The following is a 27,739-nucleotide window of genomic DNA, read 5'->3' as shown; positions in this document are numbered from 1 at the left end:
TGTAAGCGGCAGGGTCGCTGCAAAGTTTGCAGACTGGTTAATTCAGAAACATTACGTAAAATGTAAATGTTTGCAAAATGATGACATGTCTAGTAGGCGTAGAGTTCATTTTACATTTATTTCCTAACAGTAAAATAACTTGCAATAGAGCTTGCATTTATTTTACACAAATGTTTTTTAGTAGCTATAAAGTAGTTATGGAAGCCATAGTTTTACTTCAAAAGATTACAATTTTACAATTTGCCAATGTGCACAGGCTTCTTATTGAGTCATACATATCACAACTACTAAAAAAAAACAATGTGTTATTTAAAAAAACATTTAAAATGTGCACAAATAATTTTAATTAGCTTTTTGTTTCACAAATTTTCACGTATACATTTTTTCAACAACTCGAAAACACCAACCTTCTCTCCTTGGAACTTCTTCGGGAGCACGTTCACCTGATCGATCCTCTTCTCCGTCAGCCTCCTCACCTTCTTCTCCTTCCTACCATCCCTCACCACCTGACCTTCCTCCCCGTCCTCACCTTCCACAAAGTTGACCTTCAGGTTCATCTCCAGCGGAACCCGGTCCTCACCTTTGACGTTCTTCTTCCTGAGGACTTGCTCGATCTCCTCCCAAGCGTCTTCTTGTACTGTGAAGAAAATTAAAAAATATTTATTAAACTCAGTTGTTTATAATAAAACTTTGTTTTTGTTGTTCTTAAATGGCTTTTATTTTTGGTAGGTTGTGAATGCTTAACTACTTTCGAGAAGAGAGTAAGTGAAACTTTGAAAGCATTGAGTAAGGTATACAAAGAAAAGTGTAAGTTGTGTTTGCCAATCAACCTGAAAAACAAAATTGTAAATAACTTGTCAAGAAGTTTCTTGTTAGCAAGTGGCACTAACAAAAACTTACTTTTTATTACGGCATCCTGCTCTTGTTGATACTCAGGGAGTTGGTTTCTGCGTGCCTGACTGAAAAGCTTATGACTATACAGTGCGTCTTCAGTATGCGCTGAAAATTTAATTACAAGTTAAAAAAATTCTGCAAACTTAACTAATTGATCAGTTATTTGATTGTTTTTAGTTTTTAACTTTCTTGTTACTTAAAGCAAAGGTATTTAAAACGTTGTGTGGTTTATAAATTTTTATTAATCCACTTATAAAGAAAACAAAAAGCGTATTACGCGAAAAAGGTAATTAAAAATTGTTCAAAAGTGTGCACATTAAGTCGCTATAAAGAAAAGTTATGCAAAGAAGTTATAAAATAAATAATTGTTTGAGTATACAAAAGCTTCAAAATACAAAACAATAACAAACCAATCAGTGTCATCCAGTAGTCGTACTTGCAAAGCTTCATCACTTCAATCGCGTCCGTAACGAGAGTGCAACTTCCATTGGCGCCTTCTTGCGGTAAGCATTTTAGGCTCATTCTCGCGTCACAATTCTGCACTGTGACGTCACACTGATCACCCGGCTCGTCTTTGATTTTGTATCCGGTCTTGTCTGCAAAAAAAAAAAGTTGCAGCTAGAGCATCGAGTAGCTTTAAAATATAACTTTGTGTGTGTTTTGTATTTTCTAACTATAAGCTTGAATTTCAAAAGAAAATTTAACCTTTAAAATTTTAAAAAACTTGAAATAATGTACGAGTCTATATATTTGAATAAAAGCAAGTTAACCAAATTTTAAAAAGACAACCAACAAAGAACACTTTATGCTTTGTTTTTAATAAAAGTTTAAATGGAATTGTTTTATAATAAATAAATTAAATAACAAATAACTACACAGATCGTTGTTTCTTTTTTCCTGGCTCTTCTGGTAAAAAGCCTCCCATCTTTCGTTCGTGCCCCGAACTAGCACAAGTTGCCATGACAACACGGCTAAGGTGAAAAATAACACTTTCATTTTGATTTGTGATCTGTATTTACTAAAGTTTTGCTGTGAAACGTTTATTTACTTAAAACATGAATATAAAGACGAAAAAAAAAGACTATGGTCACAATAAAATAAAGAAATTTGTCAAGAAGTATTTATATTTAACTTAAGTCTTCAACAATTAAAACTTTAAGAATATTTTCCTATCAGTTTTTTATTTTGAGTTTTGACATTCTTGCTATTTTAGAAGTTGTTTCTCATAAAAGTTTAGACTTTTTTAAAATGAAATGTTTTCAATAAACAATTAACGTTAATGTGTAAACAGCTGTTGATTATCTTAAAGTGTGATAGTAAAATATAAGTATAACGTCTTTATAAATATTTTTTTATGTAAACAAAGTTATCTATATTAACTAAACGTAAACTTGTTATTTTCTGTTGCATTTTTTACACATTTTGTAGAAACTTAAAGTACTGAACACTTATTATAAACCTATGAAAGTATATCATAAATACTTTCAAAACTTAATATAAGTTTAGAGTAAGTAGTTTTAATATTTTAGAAAAGTTTTTGTTTATATAAAAATTAATTATAATGTATTTTAATGATAATAAACTAGTAGCATGATTTAATCTTAGTAAAGTAATGTTGGATAATCATTTTTAAACTAAATCATTGTAACAAAGTATAATTAAACTTATTTTTAATTAAATAACTAATATTTATTATAAAAAAAAAAGTTATTTAATTTCACGTAACATTGTTAAAACATCTTGTGCACTATTAAATTGTTTATAATAAACAAACTCTCGTTAAAGCTTGTATAATATTTTATATAAGCTAAAATAATTTTATTTTTACGTTATATAAATAGTATTAGTCCATTGTCCGTAGAGTTTTATGAAGTTTTCGTATAATATTTGTTACTTTAATTTTGAGTTACGTATCGTGCATTCTTAAAAAACCGAAACTGTTTACACTTGCTAATGCTTTAAAAAAAACAAAAATTGAACTATATAAATGTGTGATTTTTTTTCACTGTTAGAAAAAGAAAGCTTTAAATTTGTCTAAACAATTTTAAAGTGGAATTTAGCTACAAAACTTAAACAGAAAAATCATAAAGTTTTCTATTAAATTTTAACTTTATTGTAAGATTTGATTAAAAAAAGTTCTCAAATTAAAACCTATAGAGCAATAGATAAACTATACAAACTTTTTTTATTATTTCACTTTAGTTAGAATTATAAAGTTAACTAAAAACTTGTTAGCTTATTTGATTAAAGCAACTTTTATAAATTAGTGATTTCAGTTCTATTTAAATATGCTTATTAACAAATAAAGTTTTTTACGTAGGTAGTCTTTGAATTGAAAAACAAAAGAATAAGTTCGCACGTTAACCATGTTTTGTTAATCAAAACAAGAAAAAAACCTATCACGTTGTACCAAACAAAAAAACAAAAATTCGGAAAGACAAAGTATTTGTTGATTACGCAGGTGTTAAACACGAGTAAAAAACTACGATAGGTGGTTTTTTATGCGTAGCTTTTAGCTGCAACTAGGACAGTTATGAATAGTTATCTATCAAAATACTGATTTCAGAAAATTAATCAACTTTTACACCATAGTGCAGGGGTCGGCAAACTACGGCTCGCGAAATACTTTTTTAGCTTCTTCTTTATAAATTTAAGTGAAACCCGGCATTAGTAAGTATAGTACAGGGTTTTCAAAACTTGTTTTTCAAATGGTCCCCTTTAAAGAAATTAAAAAAGCTTTAGCCCCCTTCAAAAAAATTACTAAAAAAATTACCATTAAAGACAACTAAGACCTTTGTTTAGTTTAATGATTTAATAATGATTTTAAGTATATCTGCAATTTTAATAATAACCATTGTGTTGTTAAACTAATATGTTGGTTTGTAATACTTTTTAAACTCTATCTAAAGGTAGTTTGTTATTTTAAAAAGCTTAAGTTTAAAGTTTAAAGATATTAAAATCAATTTTTTCTTTTTTTTTAATTTTTTTATTGAGTTTGTATATTTATTAATCACGAACATAAAAAATGTTGCATAACATTATCAACTAAAACAACATTGCGTTTTGCAATTGTTTTTTTTTCAGCTTGCTTTTGATGTGTCATTTAACATTCCATGGTAACCGTAAACACATCACACAACAATCAAGCAGCAAATCGTTTAACCAAACAACTCTAAACTCAGCAAAAAAGTTTACACAGCAAAGTGTGTACGAGTGCTGCTATTTCGATCTGAGTTTGTTGTTTCAGCGGTGATTGACAGCAATGCGCCCGTATATAAGCCGACGGCCACCGCAAGTTGACACAAAACATCCAAGATGAAATTCTCAGTTGTTATCTTCATGCTTTTTGCCGCTGCTTGCTCAGCCAGCCCCATCATCAGAATCACCGAGTGCAAGGGAACCTTCGGTTGGTTGAACTTGAAAATTAAACTAAAAAGTTTTTATTTAACTTAGACTGTTGTTAAGTTGTGATTAAAATTTAGAAGAAAAGTTATTTTAACTAAAAAAAATTTAAAACGATACAGTTTTTGAAGATAAAAATAAAACTTAAAGTTTTCTGCCTTGCGTTGCGCTTTTATTAAAACAATTTTATAGATAAATGTTTACGGTGTGTGGTGAATTAAGAATTTAAAAAGCACAGTTGCGAAAGTAATATTGTTGTTTCAGAGACTACCGGCAAGCACGCTTCAGATTCAGACAAGGACAGCAAATGCATGAAAGTTGAACCAGTCCATTTCACACCAAGTGAGTTGCTGTGAAATTTTGTCATTCTTAAATAGAAAATATTTTTCAAGACTGTTTATTTAACTTTAAAATACGTCTTGAAATTAAACTAGCTCTGGGATGGTTTTTCGAGTATGCCCCTTAAGTCTTGTTAAGACAGTATGTGTGTAATAACTTTCACAGAAAAAACTGTTTAAAGTATACAACCTTAAAAAAATCATACGTATAATTAAAATTTCAATTTTTACTGCCGGTTAATAACAAATGAATGAAAGTTTTCATGATGATTTAAGATCGGAAAACTAGCTTAGACTGTAAATTTAACAATACTTTGTGCGGGCAAAATGAAAAAATAAAAATAAAAGTCATATCAAAGTAATTGACAATAAAGCGTATGCAACCAAAATAATTTTTTAAATTACTTTTCCAATTCAAATAACTAAGGTAGTTAACAGTTAGAATTTATATAATTTAGTTTAAATCGTATAACTTAGCATAATAAATTTTACTGAAACGTTTTATAAAAAAAAAATTAAATTTAAATTCACAATAACCTGACCTACAAAAAAGATGTAACATTACCAAACAACTTAATATTAAGAATTTAAGAATATTATTTTTTTTTACTATCAAAACTTACAGTAACACCAGCGTAATTTATTTTCATACCTTCGTTTACATAAAAAAAATTCTAAACTATTTTCAGTGTTCTTCTTTTGTTTGTATTGTTAAATAGTAAAGCTCACAATAAACACCACTTTATCGGCAGCTTGCAACGGCGCTCTCCCAGAAGGTTTCCAGCCAATCGACAAGCTCCCAGCAGACTTCAAGCTTCCAGAAGGCGCCAAGCTCATTCCAGCCAAGCAACTCACCAAAGAGGAATTCATTAAATTTTTGAAATAAGCGCGCTATGAATAAAAAATACTGAACTTGCACTGTTGTGTTTTGTTTTTGATTTTATTTTTTTAGTAAAACAATCTGCTTTGTCATGGGTAGAAGATACCGTGTTATACACTTAATTTTTGTGATATAAAATCAAAACGTTTATACTTATAGGTCGGAAACACGATTTGTTTTTTTCTTACTTGTTTAGCTTGACAAAAACCAGTATAGAAGGGTAAAAGTAAAAAAATCAAAAACTCCAACTATGCATTTCTACATTAATAAAAAAGTTATTTTTTAACTTTTAACTTTGTTAAAGTGATGATGAAAAACTTAAGTTAGTTTTTAGTTTAACAAAAGAAATCAAATCATTATAATTTTAGCTAGAAGGCCTGAGAGTTTAATATAAATTGTTACTAGATAAAATTACTAAAAACTAGAAAACTTTTGACGAACCCAAAACTTGTTTCTATTTAATGTTATAAAAACTAGTTCTTTTTAAAATTAATTAGAGCAGGGTTACCCTAAGTGGGCCATGAAAGATATATAGGGGGCCATGAGGTCATAACTTGAAACTGAATTATTGTAATAATATTGGAGTTGCTGATGAAAAGCAAAAAACAAAAAGGTCAAAGATGTTTTTAATGGCTGTTTTTGAATAATCTTGTTGGACGGGGCCATAGCTTTTTAAATTTCTTTAAAGGGGGCCTTTAAAAAAAAACTTGACCTAAACCCTAAACTATAACCCTAAACTAGAGACTTACATATCAAAATAATGAAAGAAAATTGTGAAAAATAGTGTTGAAAATTACGACATCAATTAAAACTAAAAAAAAATGTGATTGAAACAATAGTTCTAAATTCCATGGATATTCTATGAAAATTGAGAACCGCTTCCTGATTTAGAAGTATTATCATTTCAACGTGTCCGTTTACTTTCATACTGAATTTTTTTCTGAGTAAAGATAAAAAAACGCTCGTTTTATGTTTAATATTACTGTGCACTTTAATACGATTAAATTTTTAAGTTATGCATATTTTAGGATTTTATTTTAAACTTTGAATGTTTACCCAAAATGTTTGAAGTTTTGTATGGTAAGATTTAAAACCAATATTAAAACCGTAAAATGTATTAGTTTTTAATTTTATTCGTTACTATATACAAAAATATTTTAGTTTATATCTCTATGGAATAAATATATTTATAAAGTGATTCAAAGATCCCCTCAATGAATTTTGAGTTTATAAAACAAATTGTATTAATTAGGTGTCTTACTTAATTTTACTTTTTCGAACAAGTTAGAGATTACAATTCACATATTACTGTAATAAACGGGTAAGATGCCTAACGAAAAATAAATAAATAACATTTAGTGCGAAACTTGAACTTGTCTCTTAGCAACAAGCATGTCAATGCGCGGCTGGATTTTGGATAGAATGAGACGGAGACAGGCAGATAAGGTTGGAGTCAGCATACAGTTCCTTTGCTTCGTTTCGCAAAAATAAGTGGTGGTGAATGGTAAAAGAAATTTTACTGCACGCTTTGCTAAGACGGGGTACTCTGAAATTGCACATATCCAAAAATCTAAAATCTCCTTCCCTTTGAAACTCAATTTTAAATTGCTATCTTCAGATAGTTGCAACAATTCGTTTTCTGTATCTGTAGGAAGATTCACTTCTTCTGAAGCAATATCACACATAAAAGGATTCAAAATCCATAAATTTCCGATGCGAACATCTTCAGGAAAATAATGTTGAAGCTTTATAGACAAAAGACCAAGGTGTATTTCATCAGAAAAATAAAATTCTATGCATTTTTTACGGGCCTCATCAAACTGGTGAAACATCGCAAAATTACCATTGCTAACCTTTTCTTCCAAAAGTTAATTCTATTTCTAAACGCCTCAATCTTGTTTGTCATGACAAAAATGGAATTTTGCTTCCCTTGCATGCTTAATTTCAAAGCGTTCAATTCTTTGAAAATATCGGTAAGATAAGCTAGCCTGGCCAAAAAAACATCATCTTCAAAGAACTTCACTAATTCTTAGCCTTCATCTTTATAAAATGTGAACACCTGCTTCTTTAATTCAACGAGACGAACCAGTGTCCGCCCCTTCGACAGCCAGCGAACTTCGTTGTGATAAAGAAGTCGCAGATGGTCAGTATCTAAACTTTCACATAGCTCTTATACATATTAATCATCATTAATAATAAAAAATCTTTATACATATCAAATTTTAAATCAAGCTGATAGACATCTTTTTAAACGTTTTTACAGCATTTGAAACTATATAATATAGTAGAAAAAAGTTTCTGGTAAATATTTTTATTTAGCTTTATTGTGTAAGCATTTAGAATTTGTTTTTATTGCTCCTACATTGTTTGCTTTAGTGATAATAACAGTATTTTCATGACTTCACTAAACATAGAAATTCAAAAAATTTGCAAAAATTTGCGCAACCAGGACACCTATTAATAATGAATACCCATTAAAAGTCCTACCGCTAGATACACACTAAGCAGATTAATGAATGCTATAATTATAAATGTTTTCCATTTTTTTTGAAGTTTTATGATTTATGTTTTTCTTTCTTTCAAATCTTTTTTTGTTTTCAAAAGGCTTCGCGGAACCCCTGAGAGGCGTCGCGGAACCCTATTTCAGAAGCACTGGTCTACTTAACGAACTGGTAAATTTTAAATACCAAGCTAAATATATAATACACTCTTAGTCTGGAGACTAAAATACTTAAAATTGTGTTTTTAAATAACTAGTTTTAATTGAAACTAAAAAAAAAAAATTTTATTTAATTTACAGACTTTTTTGAGTTGAAAAACTTTGATCTAATGCATGGTTTCAACTCATTTTTATAACAGCCCCCTTTGGCATAAATTTGAAACAAAATCAGCGCTTTTTTATTAGCTTTCGTCCCCTTTTTCTTTAAGTTACCTTTTAATACTTTGCCTCCTTGTTAGTTGTTATCCCTAGTTTAGTTATTGCTGTATATTTTGAAAAACCGTGGTTTAAATTTTCTTTACTCAGGATAAATTACTGAAAAGCAAGCTATAATTAGTAAAATAGGGAGCATAAAATATAGAAACTATACGACTGCCCAAATTTTTTAAATCGCCCCTTAACTATGTTTTACCACCGAAATAGTAAAATTGCCCAAAAAGGGCTGATATCGCCCGTTTTGGAAAATTCTGATTTCAAGTGACAATGTTAACTGTTTTATCTTCAGTGACGATCTTAAATTTAATAACAAAAATATCCATTGAAAATGAACAAAAAATAATCTACAGACACTAAAAAAATTTCCTTCACTGTCTGTCTGCTTTTTTATCTGGCTTTATCATATAAAAAATTTAAACACAAATGTTCAAACTATATGTTGATTAAATGGCGAAGGCTTAGAAATAAGGTCACTGAAAAAACATAACAGTTTAAAAAATATTAAAACTCTTATAAATAGTCAGTTTACTAATGGTAGAGAAATTAATCAAGTTTTTATGATATAAAGCGCTATCTAAGGATATAATAAAATTACGAATCGAATTGCAGCGGAATTCAACTAAATAAAAATATTTTTTGCTTAAAAGTGTTCTACAAACAACTTAAAAATAGCTGAGTAAACGTTTAGTTGAAATGCAGAAAGTAGTAAAAATAAAATTCAGTATCTACTTAAAAAAAACAGTTAAAAAAAATTCAACACAGGTATAAACTACAGTTTTAAAGCTTATTTTGAGTATTAATATTCTAGTTTCCCAAAAGACTCTTCATGAAACCAAATTTACTTTAAGTAATTAATTGTTTGTAACAACATCTTTTTTATTTATTTGAGAGTTAGTTAAAATAATAATTTTTACGCCCATTAAAGAAAGAAAAAGTATAAGCTATGGTTGCTAAAGATCGAGCTATGAAATTCCTGACTTTTCTAAATCAAATTCTTAATTAAAACATTCTCAAAAAAACACAAACAAAGACTTGAAAGTTTTTAGTTTGTTCCAACTTAATTAGACCCTGAAAAAAAGATAAATTGCAAAATCAAAGTTTTTTTTAACATAACATTAGCAAAACGCAGTTTTTATTGATGATAATATTCCTTGTTAAAAGCATTTTTAAATCAAATTTCCAGACATTTTTTTCGAGAACCCCCCTTTTTTCCTAACCTTTTCACTTTTGTTTCGTTTTTGCTGACTTTTTGGCAACTCTGATAAGATCTCAATATTATTAAACTTACTTCAAGGATAATATGGCTATATACAAATTGATTATAGAATTCAAATATTAGAAGTTACGTTTGAATTTTAAATAAGATTGAATATTTTTTGAGAAATACTTTTGATCACTTGCCTAGTAACAAGCATTGGAAGTTTGAAAAACACATTTGTTTTTTATTACCATTCTTACAGCTAAAAATTTTGAAGAATCTACTTATTTACAGGGTTGCCACAGATCGAACTAAAAAAATTCCTGACTTTTCTAAATCAAATTCTTAATAGAAACCTATTTGAAACACATAACCAAAGACTTTAAACATTTTAATTTAATGCAAAAATTAAATTAAGCCTTGAAAAAAGAAGAGCAAATTATGAAAAAATAACATTAGCAAAATTCAGATTTCAGTAACGATTAACTTTCTTATTAAGAGCATGTTTTTAAAAATTTCTAGACTTTATCTTGAAAACCCTCATTTTTTCCGGACTTTTATCTTTTTTTTTGGCTTTTCGGATTTTCCTGACTCTAATGATAGTTCTGGAAAACTTAACAATCATGTATAAGACAGTTTTTAACAAAAAATAAACTAAAAAAGTAGAAGTCAAAGGGAAGAAAGTTTGTAAATCTGTCATTGCATTAAGTCAAGATCTAAAAGTAATTTTCAACTCTGAATTAAAAAAAAAATTGTATAAACCAAGGTTGTTCTGAAACAATTCAACTAGTTTATTTGTTTTTTTAACTTACTATAACTGTTAAAACAACATACATATACTAAAACTTTCATACAACAAGGTTTCTTCAAGCAGTAAATTAATTTATTTAAAATTTCAGCATAGTGTTTAAAAAATTTATTTGTTTTATAATTTTTTTTTAAGGAGAAAACAGAAGAAAATATTTCTAGTAAACGTAGTTATTAATAAAATTCTAAGCTAGAAGTTATATATATATATATATTTATCGCTTCCTTACATAGTATGTTTTCACTTTGCTAATGTTTTATCATTGTTATGCTTCACGAAATTAAATTCAAAACTTTTATTCAGTTTCTTGTAGAAGAAACAGAAAATTTATGTAGTTTTTACTAACTATATAATTATTTTTTAACATTTTGAACATTATTGATAGTAAAATTCAAACATTTACCCATATAATTCAGATTAAAAAGATTCAAAAATAACATGTAATCCTTACCTATACATTTGTTAAAATTTAGATATAAAACAAATAAAAAATTAATCAAGAACACTATATGCATTATTTAAAAGTTAAATATTAAGTTATTATTAGTTTTGACATAAAATATTGTTACAAAAAATATTGATTTTAGACACACATAAGATGAAAAATCAGAACTAAATAATTTTATTCTACATAAATACTAAACAATTAAGTGTTTGAAAACTGTTCGCAATAAATATTGTATTGTTTAAAACAAATTTACTTTTACACAATTTTATAAATTTACTTTCACATAACAAATACAAAGTTTTGATAGATTTCAAATTTTTACACATGTTAAAAATTTTAAATTAAAATAAAGTGCAAGTACATCTTAAAAGTCGAGCCTGAATATTAAAGCTTACAATGGTTTTTATCACTATCAAAAACAAAGTATCATCAATTAAGTGATAGATTTTTCTTTAAAAATTTTTATTTTCTAAAAGATCACTAAATTAAACTAATAGCAATCCAGACAAAATTAATCTTTATAAAACAGATAAGTAAAACTATTTACTAATAACTATTTGAAAATTTATCTAGCAACATGAAAAGTTCCCTCAACAACAGCAACCACACTCATATTCTTCTGATCTTCCTAGGTCTTTGTGGCAGCTTGTCCCCAATATAAAGCGGACTCTGGTCGCTCACACTCACCACCGTGAACCCTCCTAGCCCCAACCCCCTGATTGTGGCCTTCCTGCCTGGCCCTATGCCCTTGAGCACCACCCTGACGTGCTGTGGACACGCCCTCTCCAAGGCCTTGATGGCCGCCTCCCTACCTGTTTCCTCTCCGGCGAACTCAGTCTTCTTCTTGCCTCCCTTGATGCCAATCTGGCGGGAAGACAAATGCACGTACAAGATTTTCTTGTCATCTGGGTCCCTCACATGGATGATGGTGTTGTTCCACCTGGCAAGAATGGTGGCAATGGGGAGCTTGCTGTACTCCACGCCCCCAAACAGCTCTCCCTCTCTGGCCATGTGGTCAAGCGTTGTTTGGAGTTCAGGTTGGGTGGATTCGCTCAAGGGGATTGGCTTGAAGTTTTGCTGGATCCTTCTCACTTTGAGCTGGTGCCAGCCGTCATACACTTTGGTGGATATTTCATTGGAAGTTTCGTCAGGCCTGCCTTTGAAGAACTTGCTGTTGAGGATATTTTGGGTGTTTGGGACACTTTGGATGTTACTTGAGTCCTCAGTGGTCAAGAACCTGCTGCTGACGGTTCTTAGGTTTCTGCCAGCGGATCTGGTTAATGTTTTGGTGAAGTTTATTAACATATTAGCCTGTGAACAAAAGCTTGTTTAGTGTACAATCTTATTGTTTAGAAAAATGTTCATTTAAAAACTACATCAAGTAGTTTGATGAGTATAGTTTTATCTAATTCAATTGAATGCTTAGATAACTAATTTATTTTAAGAATAAGAATTGACTTTTACACTTAGGCTGTATATCTGGTAGAGAACTAGTAAAGAACCATATGTGGGCATAAATTAAAATCTACACTAAATATTCTGGAAAGGATGATAAACAGCAAGAAAAAGGTCTTAGGCATATTTAAGGGTATTTTTAAAACTTATACTAAATATTACTGGAAAATTTGTAATTAACACTAGACAAAGGCTTCCCAAAGTGGGCCATAATCGGCAAAAGGGGAGGGGCAATAAGGCTATAATTTGAAACTTCCACTAGATATTCTTATGGTGATGATTAATGGCAAAAAAAGGTCTTGGGCATATATAAAATAAGTTTTTTGAGAAATGTTATTGAAGGGAGCCATAATTACTTCACAAAGGGCATCATAAAAAAAAGTCTAGGATACCCTAGAACCAGATGGTTTCTTTTTAATTCAATAATTTTTTAAGATATTTTATAGGCTTATCAAAAGTTTTTGATAAGATTCTTATAGGTTTTCAAAAGTACACATTTCAGGGTTTATTTTAGGTATAAAATTAAGATTAAGGTAAAAAACTGTCTTAATTAGTAAAACAACATTGAATGTATTGTAAAGATATTTAATGTATTTTTAATAGTATAAATATTTAACAGTAACAAAAAAATAGATCTATTTGGCATAATTTTGGTTTCAAATCAAAATTTAATTACTTGACATGAAAAAACTGTATGAAATTACAATATGAAATTGTTTTTTAGTTACTTTTGTTCCAAACTCGAGATTTATCAAAGTTTCTTAAGCTTCAGAGTTTTTAGTCTAATTTTTCAAATTCCATACTTCCATAAGATTCCAGGTTTTTTTGGCAACCCTTTATTTAGTACTAAAAAGAGGATTACCACTCTTTAAGTCAAAAAACTAATTTCAGCAATCTTAAACTATCCAATTTTTTTCAATAAAAAAAGGACTTTTAAAGATCAATAGAAACAAAGTTTTTGAAAAAAATTGGTTACAAAATGTCAAAATGTTGGAACTGGTCAACTAAATCTCATTCAAGATCTAGAAAAAAAACTGGACTGAGATTTTCAAAAAAAAATAAAACTGTAGTTAGTTTTTTATAAAATAACTAAACCGGACAAAGTCATCTTGAGTTAAAAAAAAATTAAACAGGGTGGCCATTGGTTTTTGAGAAATTTCTTCCAGGTTTTCTGAACTTCTTTTAGGTTTTTAAAAATATACATTTCATTGTCTATTCTTAGTTTAAAGTTAAGTTTAATGTAAAAATTGTGTTAAATAGTATGACAACATTAAAAAGATACTGTAAAATTACTTTAAATGTATAAAAAAAAATTGATGATGACAAAAAGTTTTTATTGATACAGTAAATTTTTAATGTCAAATTAAAATCTTACTACTAAACATCAAATTTTTTGAATATTAGTCTACTATTGTACTTGATAAAAAACAAACAAGGTGTTTTACTAAAAACAAATATATTTCAACAAACTTTCATTGGTGTGATACAATTGTTACAAAATAAAGAAAAATTTAAACTTATAATTGCATCAGAAATCAGTTAATCAAGCAAAACACAAAACAAAAAAAGTAATTAATATTCAATATGAAAATAATTAACTATAACATGAGAGCACTAATTAACTAAACAACAATAACAAATAATCAAAATCTTTCTGCTTACATAGCTTTGGTCTATTTAAATCAATGTATATGACTTCAATTTTAACCATGTCAAAAACATTGTTACAACATCTTAATATTTGAAATTTCGTTTCATTATAACTTTTTCTACAAATGGGATTTTTATTTAAATGTTCTGATATTAAAGATCTATTCATTGCATTTGAAGTTGCTATACTAATCGTCTTTGGCTGATTGTTAATATAATCTTATACACAATTTGAAATGTGCTCTTTAATTCTGGTTTCAAGGTGCCTAGAGGTTTGACCAATACAGCTGTTTGAACAACAGCATTTAAACGTGTAAACCACACAACTTTTATGTTTGTTAGATATAAGGTTTTACATTTAGGATTTAGTGTGTATATGACACTTTGTGGAATAATGTCTTTGTGCATATTTGACTTGTTCCCTCATTGTATAACAGGGATGCCAAAGGTTTTTTGTAAGCTTCTTTCAGTAAAAACAAGTTTTTTGGTTAATTCTTAGTATAAATTTTAACTAATTAATATTCTATTTAAATCAGATTTACAACTTGAAAATCCGCTTTGCGGTGAAACAGGTTAATTATTTTTCTTAAATTAATAAAACATTTAATATTAAAGTTAAGTTAAAAAACTGTCTTCAATAGTAACACAACATTGAAAAAATACTGTAAAGCTACTTTAAATGTGTTTTTTAATAAATTTTTTTAAAGATGCAAAACTTTCTTTTAAATGTTTTTGTTAGATTTTTCATATTCAATTAAATTTTGTTAGTTTACATATTATAATAATTGAAAATTTCAGGTTTTTTTTTTATTTATATTTTAAATTCCTTGTTTTTATTTTAACTTTCAACTTCTAGGTTTTTTTTTCTAAATTATCAAACTCCAGGTTTTTTTAGGATTCTGGGTTTTTTGCCAGCCCTGAATAAACCACACCAACAGATTTACATGTTAACAATTCAATGTTATCTGATGATGTTATGTGTAACAGTAATTTAAATTTTTTTAATATATTAATTTTCTATTTCTTTAAAAAACACATAGGTTCAAAACAATATCAAGTTAAAGTCATAGGGAGGTCCACCTTGATTTTTACAAGTTGATCTTATTTTGTAAATATTAGCTATCAAACATCAGCTTTAAGAGCTTAACAGAATTCAAAGTAACTTTTGAGATTAAGCGATCAAAGTCAGTGACCTCAAGGTTCCTTATAGAAAGCACAAAAATACACATAAAAAGACAATTTCACTAAAAATATACCTTCTACTTAAACTTTTACCCAATCTTTTTTAAACATTTACAGTAAGTTTGTTACTAATATTTTAATTTTAACAGTGCAGGAACTTAATTATTTTGAAATTTTTTTTTTTTTTAAACTACCTGTTTTCTTGATTTTTCTTAATCAAAATTTTGTTTTTTAATATTTAAAAATAGCAACATCCAAAGTCTTACAAAGTATAAAAATAAAGTTTCCTGAAAATTTGAGGTTTCTAGCTCGAAAAATGAATTCAAAGAAAGATTTTGGTATTATTTTTAAATTCCAAGAAAATTTCAATAAAAAAATTACGATCCATACCTTTATATTAGAAACATTTTACAAAATGTCTATATCTCAAAATATAAACAATATATAAAAAACATTTATTTTGTTAAAATAATTCTATAAAAACTGGCTTTTAGTTTAATTCTAAGCTTTTATACAGGAGCCAATATTTTTTGATTTTTTTTTTTTGAATTTTTTGAACCTTCCTATGCCCTTAAACAATTTTGTATTTAGCTTTAGTAAGAGTTTTTAATTAAAAAAAAAATTATATTAATTTCAAGTATCTCTACAGTATCTTGTTTTTTTATTTTTTTTTTTCTCAGTTTAAAGTTTGAAAAAAAGTCTCTGAAAATATATTTTCTCCTTCATTTTATAGCATTTTTCACCATGGTAGCAAGAACTTCATCAACACTAATATCTTAAGATTTTCAATAATTTAAATTTAGTTTATAATGGTTTATTATAGTTTTATTTATTCTTTAATATTATTATTTTTTCTATTAAAAGGCTAACTATAGAATAACTTAGAGAAAAATAGTGTTTAAAAAGCGAAATTGAAATTAAATGTATACAGAATTCAACAATATAATAATATAATATTAATCTTATAAATACATACTTTTATTTACATTATAAGAATCAAATGCTCTAACATAACAGTAGACAGTTAAAGGTTGCTACAAATGAAGCTGAAATATTTTCCTGACTTTTCTTTATCAAATTCTTAATTAAACCTAATTTATAAAGACAGAACTAAAGACTTGAAATTATGTTAAGTTTTCACTTGTATTTTTATACAGGTTAAAACAAAAGATTTAATTTATTTCAAAATTCAATTATACCTTGAAAAAATAAGAATTGCGTAAGCAAAACATTTAAAAAAGTACCATTAGGAAAATGCAGTTTCTAGTGATTAAACTTTCTTAATAAGCGCATGTTTATATCAAATTTACTGACTTTTTTTCCAAAAGACTTATTTAGTTAAGTCATTTTCTGGAGTGCTACAGGAAACACTCTTCATCTGAACAAAATAAAATTGTGCTACCATGGTGAAAAAAGTCTAGACACTCCTCCCCTGGTGTGTGGAAACCATGTTTATTTTTTCTTTGACAGTCATGCAAACTTACTTGAATCAGCTTATAGTTAATCATAGAACAGTGTAGCTATTTGCTTTTTTTTAACTCTACCAGGTTTTAAAAGTACAAGTTTTATAGTTCCTTTTAAGTTAAAAAATAATTTCAAGGTAAAAAACAAACTGTTATTCCATCTGTAGTTTGTCCTGTGTATGTGTTATTGTTTTACATATAAAAGTTGCTTTAAATTCCAAGCTTATCCATTATTATTGTTCAAAAATTGAAATTCCAGGTTTGCAAGTATAATGACTTTGTTTTTTTTTTAATTTTTACTTGACTAAAAATAAAAAATTTGATGAAAGGAGGAGTATTATATGGGTTAGAAAAATTGATCAAAATTACCAAAACTTAACTTGGGTCAGCTTGAGATTATGAAAATGTAGTGATAGCCAAAATCTTAATAATCACCAAAATCAAACTTGAATGCCTAAAAATATTATTGTAATTTAAAATAAACTTGAAATATAACAATAAAAACATGGATTTAAAAAAAAAATAAATGTGATAAAAAACTAGACTGAGATTAAAGAATAAACTGTGTGAATTATGCATAAAGATATCAATAACCTGAGTGCTTTTAAATTCTTCAAACTGTCATGAGTTTTTTAGAAAATTTTAAACAACCCTGAGTTAGTTTTAGCCACCTGATATGTAGCACTTTAGTCTAATGTTTTTGTTTTTTTTTTGTATAAAAACATCAGAACTAAATCTCCCCTCTGCAATAATAAACCTTTTCTGAAGTTTGTTAAACATTTAGAACAAGCCAAGTAAGATTTTTCACTTACAGATACTTTCTAATGAATCAAAGCTGCTTTTAACTAATGTGAAAAAGTAATTAAAATTTATAATCTACAGTGAATGTATACTAAGTTTGGTAGTTATAGAAATATAAAAAAACTAGTTATTCAAATGTTTTATGATGGTTACTTACTTTGGGCTTATTATATTGTTTTACATATTTTATTCTGACTTAGGGAAATCCCAAAGTTTATCAACAAATTGTCTTGTTTATTGCTAGAGCGTTAACTTAGCTCGATTAGCATTTTTTGTAATTTTTAAAAAATGTCCAAACTTTAGATCCAATTCTTTTCTTTATCTATAAAGCTAACTAACCTTTTTTTATTATAGAAAACGCTCCTTTGCCTTTATTTAAAAAATTTCCATTGGATTAGAGTTTGAATTTTCGAATGGGGCCCCTTAGAAAAAATGTTTATATTTTGAATTTTTTACTTTAACGGATGTTTTAGCTAAAGTATATATACATTTTTTAATTCTTATTTATTTTATAACATTCGTAGTTTGCTGTGTTCTCAAGAGTTGTTGTTTTTTACGAAATTTCTAATATTTTAATAATATATACAAATACTCCTGATTGTTAATTTCAAAATCTTAAATTTTCTAACGGTCACTGTAGCAAAAAAAGATTTTTTTTAGTTATTTTGATACACATAATTGTGACTATTTTAAATGCTTAACGCTTTTTTTTATCTAAACTGTTTTTATGGAAGATATGAAATGACCTATGTACGTTTTCTAAAGTTATCATTATTTGAACATGAAATCCCTCATAAGAGAAATATTGAATATTTTAGATGGACTTTTAATTGGCTAGTTTTAAATGTAAAGTTTCCTTTTTCAAGTATGCTCCATTCATAATTATGAAACTTTTATAAAGGATCTACCTTTTTTCTACAAAAAAAAATTTATAAAATTAATTCATTTTCAAAGTAGTTCATTATAAACATAAGCTAAATTTTCCTTGACATCAAACAGTTAACATATAGATAATAACAGCAAATTTAACAGTATTCTTTCTTTATTACACTAACACATGTTTCTGTGTTTTAATGGGTTAACAACACACTTCAACAGAGCTATGAAAATCAAGAAACTACTTAGTCACTCGGATATTTATTAACAAACACTCAATATATACTTTTGAACAGTTATAACATATAGATATCAATTTTAAGTAAACTATTTTTAATGACAACCATATTCAACCGCTTTTTTATTACGATTATTTCAGTTTTTTTTCAGAGTTAACACATGAAACAGGAAACCAGTCAAAACACACCCCTGATATAAACTTGTGAATATTTTTGAAACAAAAATACTTTCGTTAGTAACTAAAAGACAATATAACTTGTTATTTAGAATCAATTTTTGTTTTTTTGTAAGAAAAATTAATGGTCTTAAGTTGAATTTTTCTCTATTTGAACAACCTATAACTAAAATAATTAGGTAGTATGGAAACAAGATTTAAAAAAAAATTAATTATATACAACTAAAAACTAAAAGTAGCTTAACCGTTATTTAAATACAGTACTTTAGTAAAATGGACTTTAATTTAATTAAAACAAGCCCTATTATATGAAAATACTTTTTTTTATTTTTATGAACTACACTATTACATAAAATGTATCAATAATATGAATAGTTAAATTAGAATCTTTATTAAAATGATTTTTAACTAAATTTACCATTATGTTATTTAGAAATATTTTGTCTATTTTTTAGTACCTTCCTTAAATAATGTTTTATTTTAACATAAAGTTTATAGTAGTTTTGATTTATTTAAGTTTTAAATTTGTGGTTTATAAATTAGCTAAACAACAAAATTAGAAAAAAAATTATATAATACAATTCTTTGTCATCAAAAAGTTAGCATATAGATAATAACAACAAATTTAACAGTATTTTTTTCATTTTTACACTAACACATGTTTCTGTGTCTTAATGGGTTAAGAACACACTCCAAAGGAGCTATAAAAACCCAGCAACAAAACGTAATATAACTTACAAAAAAACAAAACTAACTTTTCTGTCACATCACATCTTTAAAAACAGTCAAGTATTATTTAAGTAGATCATCCTTTTTTATATTAAAAAAAAATGGTATAACTGCGCTTAGTTTAAACTAAAATTTTCGATAAATACTTTTGTTACTATTGATAGAAAACTTATGTATAAATAAACTCGTTTGGTTTTTAAATATTACTACACATTGCAATTTATTATAAGTATAACTTATATATATCTTTTAATTTACTTAAAGAGTTTTTTTAAAGATAATTAGTTAAACATTAATCTGTCAAACGCCAGCTTTGAATCTTCCTATACCTTTGAAGTTAAATGAAGTCTTTTTTGTCAAGTTCAAAGCCAGAAGTAACAATGCAAGAAAAAAAGTTTTGATTTTTCACCAAAAGTACTGTATAAAAATAGGTACTACAACCATAATGATTTCAGTGTTTAAGTTTAATGTGGCGTAAAGAAAGATTACACTAAGTGAAAACCATTTTCAAACTAAATTGTGTTAAATGTAAAAACCGTATTTCAATTCCAGATGTACGTCGTAAATGTAAAACTGCTGTAATTATTTCAGAACTATTTGCTATTGGTGGGTATTCGGAAATTTACATATGTAATAATGCTGTTAAAAAATTTTGTAGTAAAATTAAAATTTGGTCACGTTAAACGCTATTAAATCTGGACAAAAATGATTTTTATGTTTGTTCTTTGAAGAAAGACTTATATGTAATTTCTGAAACTGGTACTCGTTTTGCTAAAAAATTGAAAAAAGACAAGTGGATCAAAAGAGCTAAAATGAATCAAATTGTATTAAATGCAGCTTGTACAGTTTTTGAAGAAAAAATTGTTGAAACCGGTGGTAAAAGTTAAATTTATGAATTAAAGTAGTAGTACATGATTACTATCGCAATAAATGGAAAAACTTACCGGATACGATTAAAATAAGATACATTCATGCTGCAGTTAGCATAGGTAACAAATTGTTTTTTATTGGTGGATTTCAAGTAGTTAAGTGCTTGACAGTTTTTCAAGGAAGTTCACTTTATCTAAATCAGCTTGTTTAAAAGCTAAATATTGTTACTCAGTGCAAGTTGTTAGTATTGGCTATTATATTTTAATAATTTCTCGGAGAGTTCACAGCAATAATATGCATTCACGATTTTAAAAACTGTCATTGGTGTAACCTTGATGTAGAAGATTTAGAAAACTTGTGTTGCATTAGTTGTATAAAGTGCTCTACTTATTGAAAGGTTTTATTTATTCCAGACTTCTTCTAACTATTCTGTTATACTACTACATATGTGTTTTTGTTAGTTTCTTGGTTTGTGTTAAGATTGTATTGTTTACATTTTGTTCAATAAAATTAATGTATCTTGTAAAACATTATTAATAATAGCTTGTGTAAAAACATTATTAAGCAGTTCTAAAAGCTTTTCAAAACTTTTTAGATAAAATAAACACACTTTTGTGATTTAAAAGTCCTGGTTCATCATCATTAACCTTGTTTGATTTTTGTAAATTTTACAACTATTTTACTTATAAAAAGAACTTCATCTAAGATTTAAATGTTGTTATGAATTTTTTGAGATGTGTTTACTTTGTTTGGTATTTATATTAGTAATAGTATTAAAAGATCTGGATATAAAGGTAACGAAACAATTTACAGTTTCACATTGCTTAGTAAGAAAAAAATGGCTGATATGATTTATATTGCTGACTGTAAAAGGTTTTTTAAACGTAATACTAAATGTGCACTTTTTTTTTAACTTAACATTTATCTCTGATTTTAACTTTAATTCTCTTTCGATTTTTCTTGAGTTAAAACAACTTACAAAGTTAAGTTTCGATCGTATTTTATATCAGTTTACATATTGTACTGTAAAGATCTGCTTAAGTCTTATGTTAAAGAATAATAACACATAACTTTCTATTACATTCAAAATTCCCATATTGTATTTGTTGGCAATCCTCGGTTATTAACATTTTTAAAGCTTTAAACAATATTGCTGAAAATAATTTCCTATAATTAAAATAAAGTTCATGGTTATAATTTTTTTTTCAATGAATGTAAAAAAAAAGTCTAACTTACAATCTAGCAACAATACATGTCTAAATCTTAGTTTTGCAAATGATCTAAGCTAAAACGTTGACCGTTTTTTTTAATAAAAAACCAAACTGTTTTACAAAACGTCGTTGATTACGATATATAAAAAAAAGGCTGTGTAAAAAAACTAGATATGCTTTATATACAATATTTAATGAAAAAATATTAATAGTAAATATAATAAATTATTTTAATTTTAATGAACACATGTATACACCTACTTTAGCTTCTATTCTTTCATTACAGTATTTATTTTTTTACAAAACCCAGTTTAAGTGTGTTAATTCGTTAACACACAGAAACATATGTTGGTACAATAAAGGAAGAATACTGTATGATTTGTTTTTATAAACATCTTTTGTAAAGTTTTATAAAAACAATGCAAATAAAACATTTAATCAGACTTAAAAATAAACTTACAATGGAGACTGAAAATCAAGTTTTACCTATTTTTTGTAAAATTTGAAAAATAACTTAAGTCGTGTATTATAAAAAATATATTCTTAAAGAGCTTTAAACAAAATAAATAATACCACAACAATTGGTTTAACTACATAACAAATTTGGTTAAAATGTTGTGATATAATCACAATTTAAATAAAATGAAACTTTTAAGATTTTACTTTAGTATTGGTTTTAAAAGTTTCAGCTTTTTAATCTAATCAACTTAAAAATGTAATTTTTGTTTGAAATAGACTTTAAAAAAAAATATTAAATCAACTATTTGAAATACTTTCGGCCCGTAGAAGACTTTACTTTGTAAAATGCAACCCGCGAGCAATTTATTCTTGGAAAATTTGCCCTTTACTCATAAGAGGCTACCGACCCCTCGATAAATTAACACATCAATATTTTCAAAACTTCAGAAAATTTCGCATGTTTTTTCGGCAAAAATGAAAGTTTTAGAACGCGTCATAATAAAATGTTGAATAAATTAAAGACATGATTTTTTTGGGAAAATACATTTAATTTGTACTTTTTTATGTATGTTCGTTTAGTTTGTAAAAGTTTGTAAATGTACTGTCAACTGTAATGGAATGGTCATTAAAGTAAAGACATTATTTTCAGCATAGTCAAGGTAAGTTTTGAATATTCTGTTTTTATTACATACAAAAAAGTTTTTCTCAAAAACTTAAGTTGTCCGTATTACTTTTCGTTTTAGAAATACTAACTCTACATTAAAAACCTGTAGAAGAAACTAAAAAAGGTATATTTAATAATTAAGAAACTTTTATAGAGATATCCTCTATTACTAGTTAACTTAGCGTAAACACCAATACTTTTTGTTTATTAAAATACTGTTACAACTATTTTTTTAGTTCCCAACAAAACACCAATAAAACCGTTTATTTGTTATTATTTATACAATCTAAAGTGACTCACCTTTTATCAATAATGCTTTCTCTGTATCACTAAAGACATAAAAGGTGTGAAAATTTACAAATACTTCTTGGAAATAAAATTTGTATCAATTAGAGCTTTTTAAATTTACTTTAAAAATTTTTTAGATAGGTAAAGAAGAATAGTTTAATAAATGCAAGCAAAACTAACAGGTTTTCTTTGTTCTTTTCATGAAAAAGTATATTGAAGGCAACAAAAAGATAACATGAATTTTGCGGATAATTCGAAAGATAGAGCAAAGTTTTACTACCAATGTTAGTTTAAATTATTAGGTTTTGCTATCATAAACAAAATATAACATTTTACTGTATGTTTGATAAAATATATACTTCCAATAAAAGTTAAGAGATTCTAAATGTTAAAATCATAACTATATATAATCACAATCTAAAGAACAAGGTTAGTCTTTTTTGTTTTCAATGCTGTATAGTTTACTTATAATATCCTGGACAAGACGTTATAAGGTATCCAAGTGGTGTACGACTTCATAACCGAAAAGTTTTTTCATGCACCAAGTCCGACGGCCAAATATTTTGAGCACTTTTTTGTCTTACTAAAAGCTATATAACTGCATACTACTTATATAAATAACAAAACTTTTTTTCTTTGTTTAAAGATAAACATGGTCTTTATTATTGTTTTATACACAGAACTCAAAAAACTTTAAAATTTTATGTAATCAAAAATCATAACAAACTAAATTTAATAATTTTTTGTTAGATTGTGTACAAGCAAGAAATGAAGAGTTATGGCAAGAAAAGAACCGAAGGTATTTGAAGGGATTGTATGAAAACTATTGGAAAAAGTTGTATGTTCCAGGTGAAACTAAAACCACCTATCCGCTATGGAAAGACCAGTTTGTTAGTTATTTTTTAACAGTCTGGAATTATAAATCAGTTTTAAATTTATAAACGGTTAAGTCAAAAGAGTGTATTGCTATTTTTGAACTTACAGTTTTCCAGCTTTACTGTGTCTATAGACCTATAAAACTGCAAGAAAATGTTTAAAAAAAACTAAAGTTAAAATCAAAATAAGAAATAACAAGTAAATTCTAACCATTTTTATTTGGTTTATACACTGACTTTGTTAAAGAGAAAATTTTTTACTAGCTTTGGTTTAGAAAAACCTTGAGTTACTATTTTTCAATTGTAAAGTCTAAGTTTCATAGTAGCTTTACGGATAAATGTTTTACTTATGCTCAAAAATTGTTAAATGCTATGATTTGAACACATACAATCATGTATTTAGACTCAAATACAAAAATATTTTATAAAAATTAACAAAAGTTTGTAAGGTTTTGAAAAAAATTAGTGACATTCATTAATTTTTTTTTAATGTTCTTAAACTTACGAAATAACCCTAATAAATTATGATAGTATATCAATTTTTCAAGCTACATGATTAATAAGTAAATTTAAATTTAAATCTGCTAAGTGATGTAGAATGCAAATATTAAAATTTTAACAATTATAACTTGTTAACTATTGCTTTTTAAAACCTCAAAACTTTACGACAATTTGTTTCACAGTAAAAAAAAAGTTTTGGAAAGACTTAGATACATATTTTTGTTGAGTCAAAGTATAAAACTTTAAACCAAATTAAACAGTTTACTGTATAAATCTATCACAGGTAAAAGAGTACACGAAAAGGGAAGAGATGGTCAGCAGACCGCCATGGTATCCAAGGAAAGATATGCTGGAGAGGCCGCCAAAAAACGAATATCTAAGAAGGGCTGGAACATCGCAGGACTCCATACATTACAAAAAATGCGTGGTTTGTTAATAAAAATTGTTACAACTTTTATAAAACTAAACTTGCTTTTCTTTTCCAATGTACTTAATACCTAAAAAACAACTCCAATTTATTGTTAGTTTTTAAATAAGTAATTACTTATAACTTATAACTTTTTATAAATAAATCTAATAATGATAACAATTGGTATTTTTTAGAATCATTATCTTATAAAACTTGAATCTGAGGACATAAACCAAACAAATTTATTTTTGTGTTCTTTATAACTTTACGTTGAAAGTCTGTTTTTAGACATAGCATGACAATTTTAAATACAATGCATGCTAACAAGTACAGTTAAAAACGATAACATCAGTTTTTGCCAAGTTTTTATTCCCTAGTAGTCTAATATTCACTTTTTCTTGTTCTACCCTACTTTGCTTTTGTGAAGTTTTAGGAAAACTGGTTTAAATTTTCTTAACTTCTTTCTTCTTGTGGGTATCTTATCGGACTTAGTTTTAGTGTAGGTAAAACTAATGTGTGTTAAAACAATTATACTTTTATACCTCCTTACATTTTTAGAAATGCTTGTTATGTAAATATGTTTAACAATTTAATAAGCTTTTAATTTAAAATAATCTTATTGTAATAATAGTTATTAAAAATGAGTTAATTACATTACCAGAGGTGTTTAGATTTTTTTTAGTGTATTTCAGACTACTTTTTATATTAAACTTATTTAGTCATACCTAATTTTAAAGCAGATTTGGGTTTAAAGCTTACTTTTTTTCTGATTCGTTATGGAACAATAGATTTATCTTTGTGTGTTAATATTAGATTAATAAAACTTAACTTGAAAACTTCTTAAGATTGTTTTTTTAGTCAGACCTATGGATTAATATGCAATTAAGTAAAATTTCTTTATTAGGTTGTAAATAATACTTTTTACTAGAAGAAGGTATACAATCAAGCAATTAAAACATAAAAAGCATATGTTTGCTAAAACCCAAGGTTTTTATTAAATTAGATAACTCAAAAACAGGTCTTTATTGAGAAAATTAGGTTTTTGTTGTTGATGGTTGTGTGGTTCAGTTTAGTTTTGTATTTAATTAAAAAAAAGTTGTTGCCTGTTATCTTTATAATTGTTTGCTAGTTATCATTTTTTACCATATATAATCAAAAAACTAAACTTCACAATTTTTTTTATCAGGACCCCTTCGGCCACAGGTTTCCAAAAAACTCCCACAAATACCGGCGTCTTCAAGATGACGAGTTTTGGTCCAGGGACGATCCCGACTTTGATCAGTACTACGGGCCCGATCCAGACGTTTTCGCGCCTCCCAAGTTCCCAGGCGACAGGAAGAACAAGAGAAGCTTTGGGGCGAACGTTGAAGGTCCTCTTGAGCACAGAAAGAGCAGCCTGAAAAAGGAAAAGGACAGGATAAGCTCACAGAACGCGCAAAAGCTTTTTGAGAAGGTGAATATTAAAGTGTAATTAATGTAAATGGTTTAAGACGTAAAACTGAGTTCTATGTTTTTGTTTTAATACATTTCATGTGTTAGAAAAATTCTTAGTTCAATAAAAACTTACTTAAGTTGCAAATACGTTTCTTTAATGAAGCTAATTAATATAAGTGATTCAATGTCAAGCAACAATAAAATTTTCAAAAAAATATTATGTTGCGGCTAAGTAGAGTATTGAGAAGAAGAAATCATAGCAATTAGTTTTAATAATAATTACTTGATTTTCTACAAAAGCGAGGTACTAAAATGTTTTAAATTTAAAACAAATATGATAAATCTAGTATGTACTGATAACATGAAGTGACTATAAAAAAAATTTAATGTAACAAGTTTTAATTTATAAGCTGAATTTATTCAAGGTAAAATTTTCAAACAACTTTATAGGTGCTGTACGATCGCAACAGAATGAGCAATGCCGAAAGGAGGTCGAAAGAAAGTAGAAACGATCCTTTTACGGGAGAAAAGAGAAAAACCGTTGTGTTCACGGACGAAGAAGAAGAAGAAGAGAGCGAACGTGACAACAGGAGAAGCAAATCAAAGGAAAGAAGGAGCGACAAGAGAAGCTCCAAGTCTAAGAGCGATAGGGGGAGCAGAATTTCCAAGGAGAAAAGCGTCTCAGACGATGAAAGCTCGAGTAAAGGCTCTAAGAGCAGCAGCAGTTCCAAAAGCTCGGAAAAAAGGCGTTCGAAAAGCAGTGTCAGAAGCAGCAGCAAAAGTTTTAAAGATAGCAAAAGCAGCAGAAGTACAAAAGACATAAAAAAAAGCATGGAAATTCAAAAAATGTCAGAATCATCCGATGATAGAGAAAACGATAAGAAGTCCAGAAGTTCTAAGGGCAAAACAAGGAGCAAAAGCTCATCATCAGACTCAACCTCTACTGATGAAAGAAAACGATTAAATTCAAGGAAGGATTTGAAAATGGACGCCAGCCTAACTGACATTACAGAGAAGAGCGAGGACACGAGCTTTTTCGACGAGAAAGACAAATACAGAGGCGAAAGAAATTCGATAAAGTCAAAAAGCGAAAGTCAGCAGGAGAAGAAGAGTCAGGTATCAAACAAGAACAGGTAAAATTAGTAGTATAATTTTTTTTCAATCGTTAGCCTTAAATTTAAGAGATACATGCTCTTTTGTAGCCGTTGATAGTGGTTTTATAAAAGATTAAACAAAGTTTAAATTTAAGCACAATAACTTTTTTTTTTTCTTAAAACATTTACAAATTAAATTTAAGAACTAAGTTAAAGTGAGAAGACTTATTTACGATTAATATACTATTTTGATACTAAATTGATATTTACATCATACTTAGATGCAAAACTTACAAACACTGCATAATTTAAGATAAATGAAAAAAACTGAATAAGTACTAATATAGAAGCAGTTACGTATCTCCAAAGAACAGCCAAAGATCGACAAAAGACAAATTTTCAAATTTCAAAGAGTACAGAAAAAGTAAGACGAGTAAGATATTGGTGGATGACGAAAAAC

At 27.3% G+C, this 27,739-nt stretch overlaps 2 protein-coding genes across 2 annotated transcripts; one reads left to right on the top strand and one right to left on the bottom strand.

The window, feature by feature from the left end:
* Positions 1-4,203: 4,203 nt before the first annotated feature.
* LOC145842584 (uncharacterized) lies at positions 4,204-5,552 on the top strand. The gene is made up of 3 exons (XM_082950049.1): positions 4,204-4,300; positions 4,561-4,638; positions 5,387-5,552. The coding sequence occupies exons 1-3, from the start codon at positions 4,210-4,212 to the stop codon at positions 5,518-5,520; spliced, it is 303 nt and encodes a 100-aa protein (XP_082806175.1). The 5' UTR covers positions 4,204-4,209; the 3' UTR covers positions 5,521-5,552.
* A 5,388-nt stretch (positions 5,553-10,940) lies between these two features.
* Positions 10,941-12,210, bottom strand: LOC145842163 (small ribosomal subunit protein uS11-like). The gene has a single exon (XM_082949560.1). The coding sequence runs from the start codon at positions 12,206-12,208 to the stop codon at positions 11,513-11,515; it is 696 nt and encodes a 231-aa protein (XP_082805686.1). The 5' UTR covers positions 12,209-12,210; the 3' UTR covers positions 10,941-11,512.
* Positions 12,211-27,739: the final 15,529 nt, after the last annotated feature.

The sequence above is a fragment of the Thalia democratica genome, chromosome 8 (genome assembly GCF_965202585.1).
Source record: "Thalia democratica chromosome 8, ktThaDemo2.hap1.1, whole genome shotgun sequence".
NCBI classification, from domain to species: domain Eukaryota; kingdom Metazoa; phylum Chordata; class Thaliacea; order Salpida; family Salpidae; genus Thalia; species Thalia democratica.
Note: the sequence above shows the minus strand (reverse complement) of the source record. Positions and strands in the feature narration are given on the sequence as shown.

Coding starts and splice junctions, on each gene's coding strand:
- LOC145842584 (XM_082950049.1), top strand. CDS start 4,210: ATGAAATTCTCAGTTGTTATCTTCATGCTTTTTGCCGCTGCTTGCTCA. Junction 4,301..4,560: donor CGAGTGCAAGGGAACCTTCG/GTTGGTTGAACT, acceptor TTGTTGTTTCAG/AGACTACCGGCAAGCACGCT. Junction 4,639..5,386: donor ACCAGTCCATTTCACACCAA/GTGAGTTGCTGT, acceptor CTTTATCGGCAG/CTTGCAACGGCGCTCTCCCA.
- LOC145842163 (XM_082949560.1), bottom strand. CDS start 12,208: ATGTTAATAAACTTCACCAAAACATTAACCAGATCCGCTGGCAGAAAC.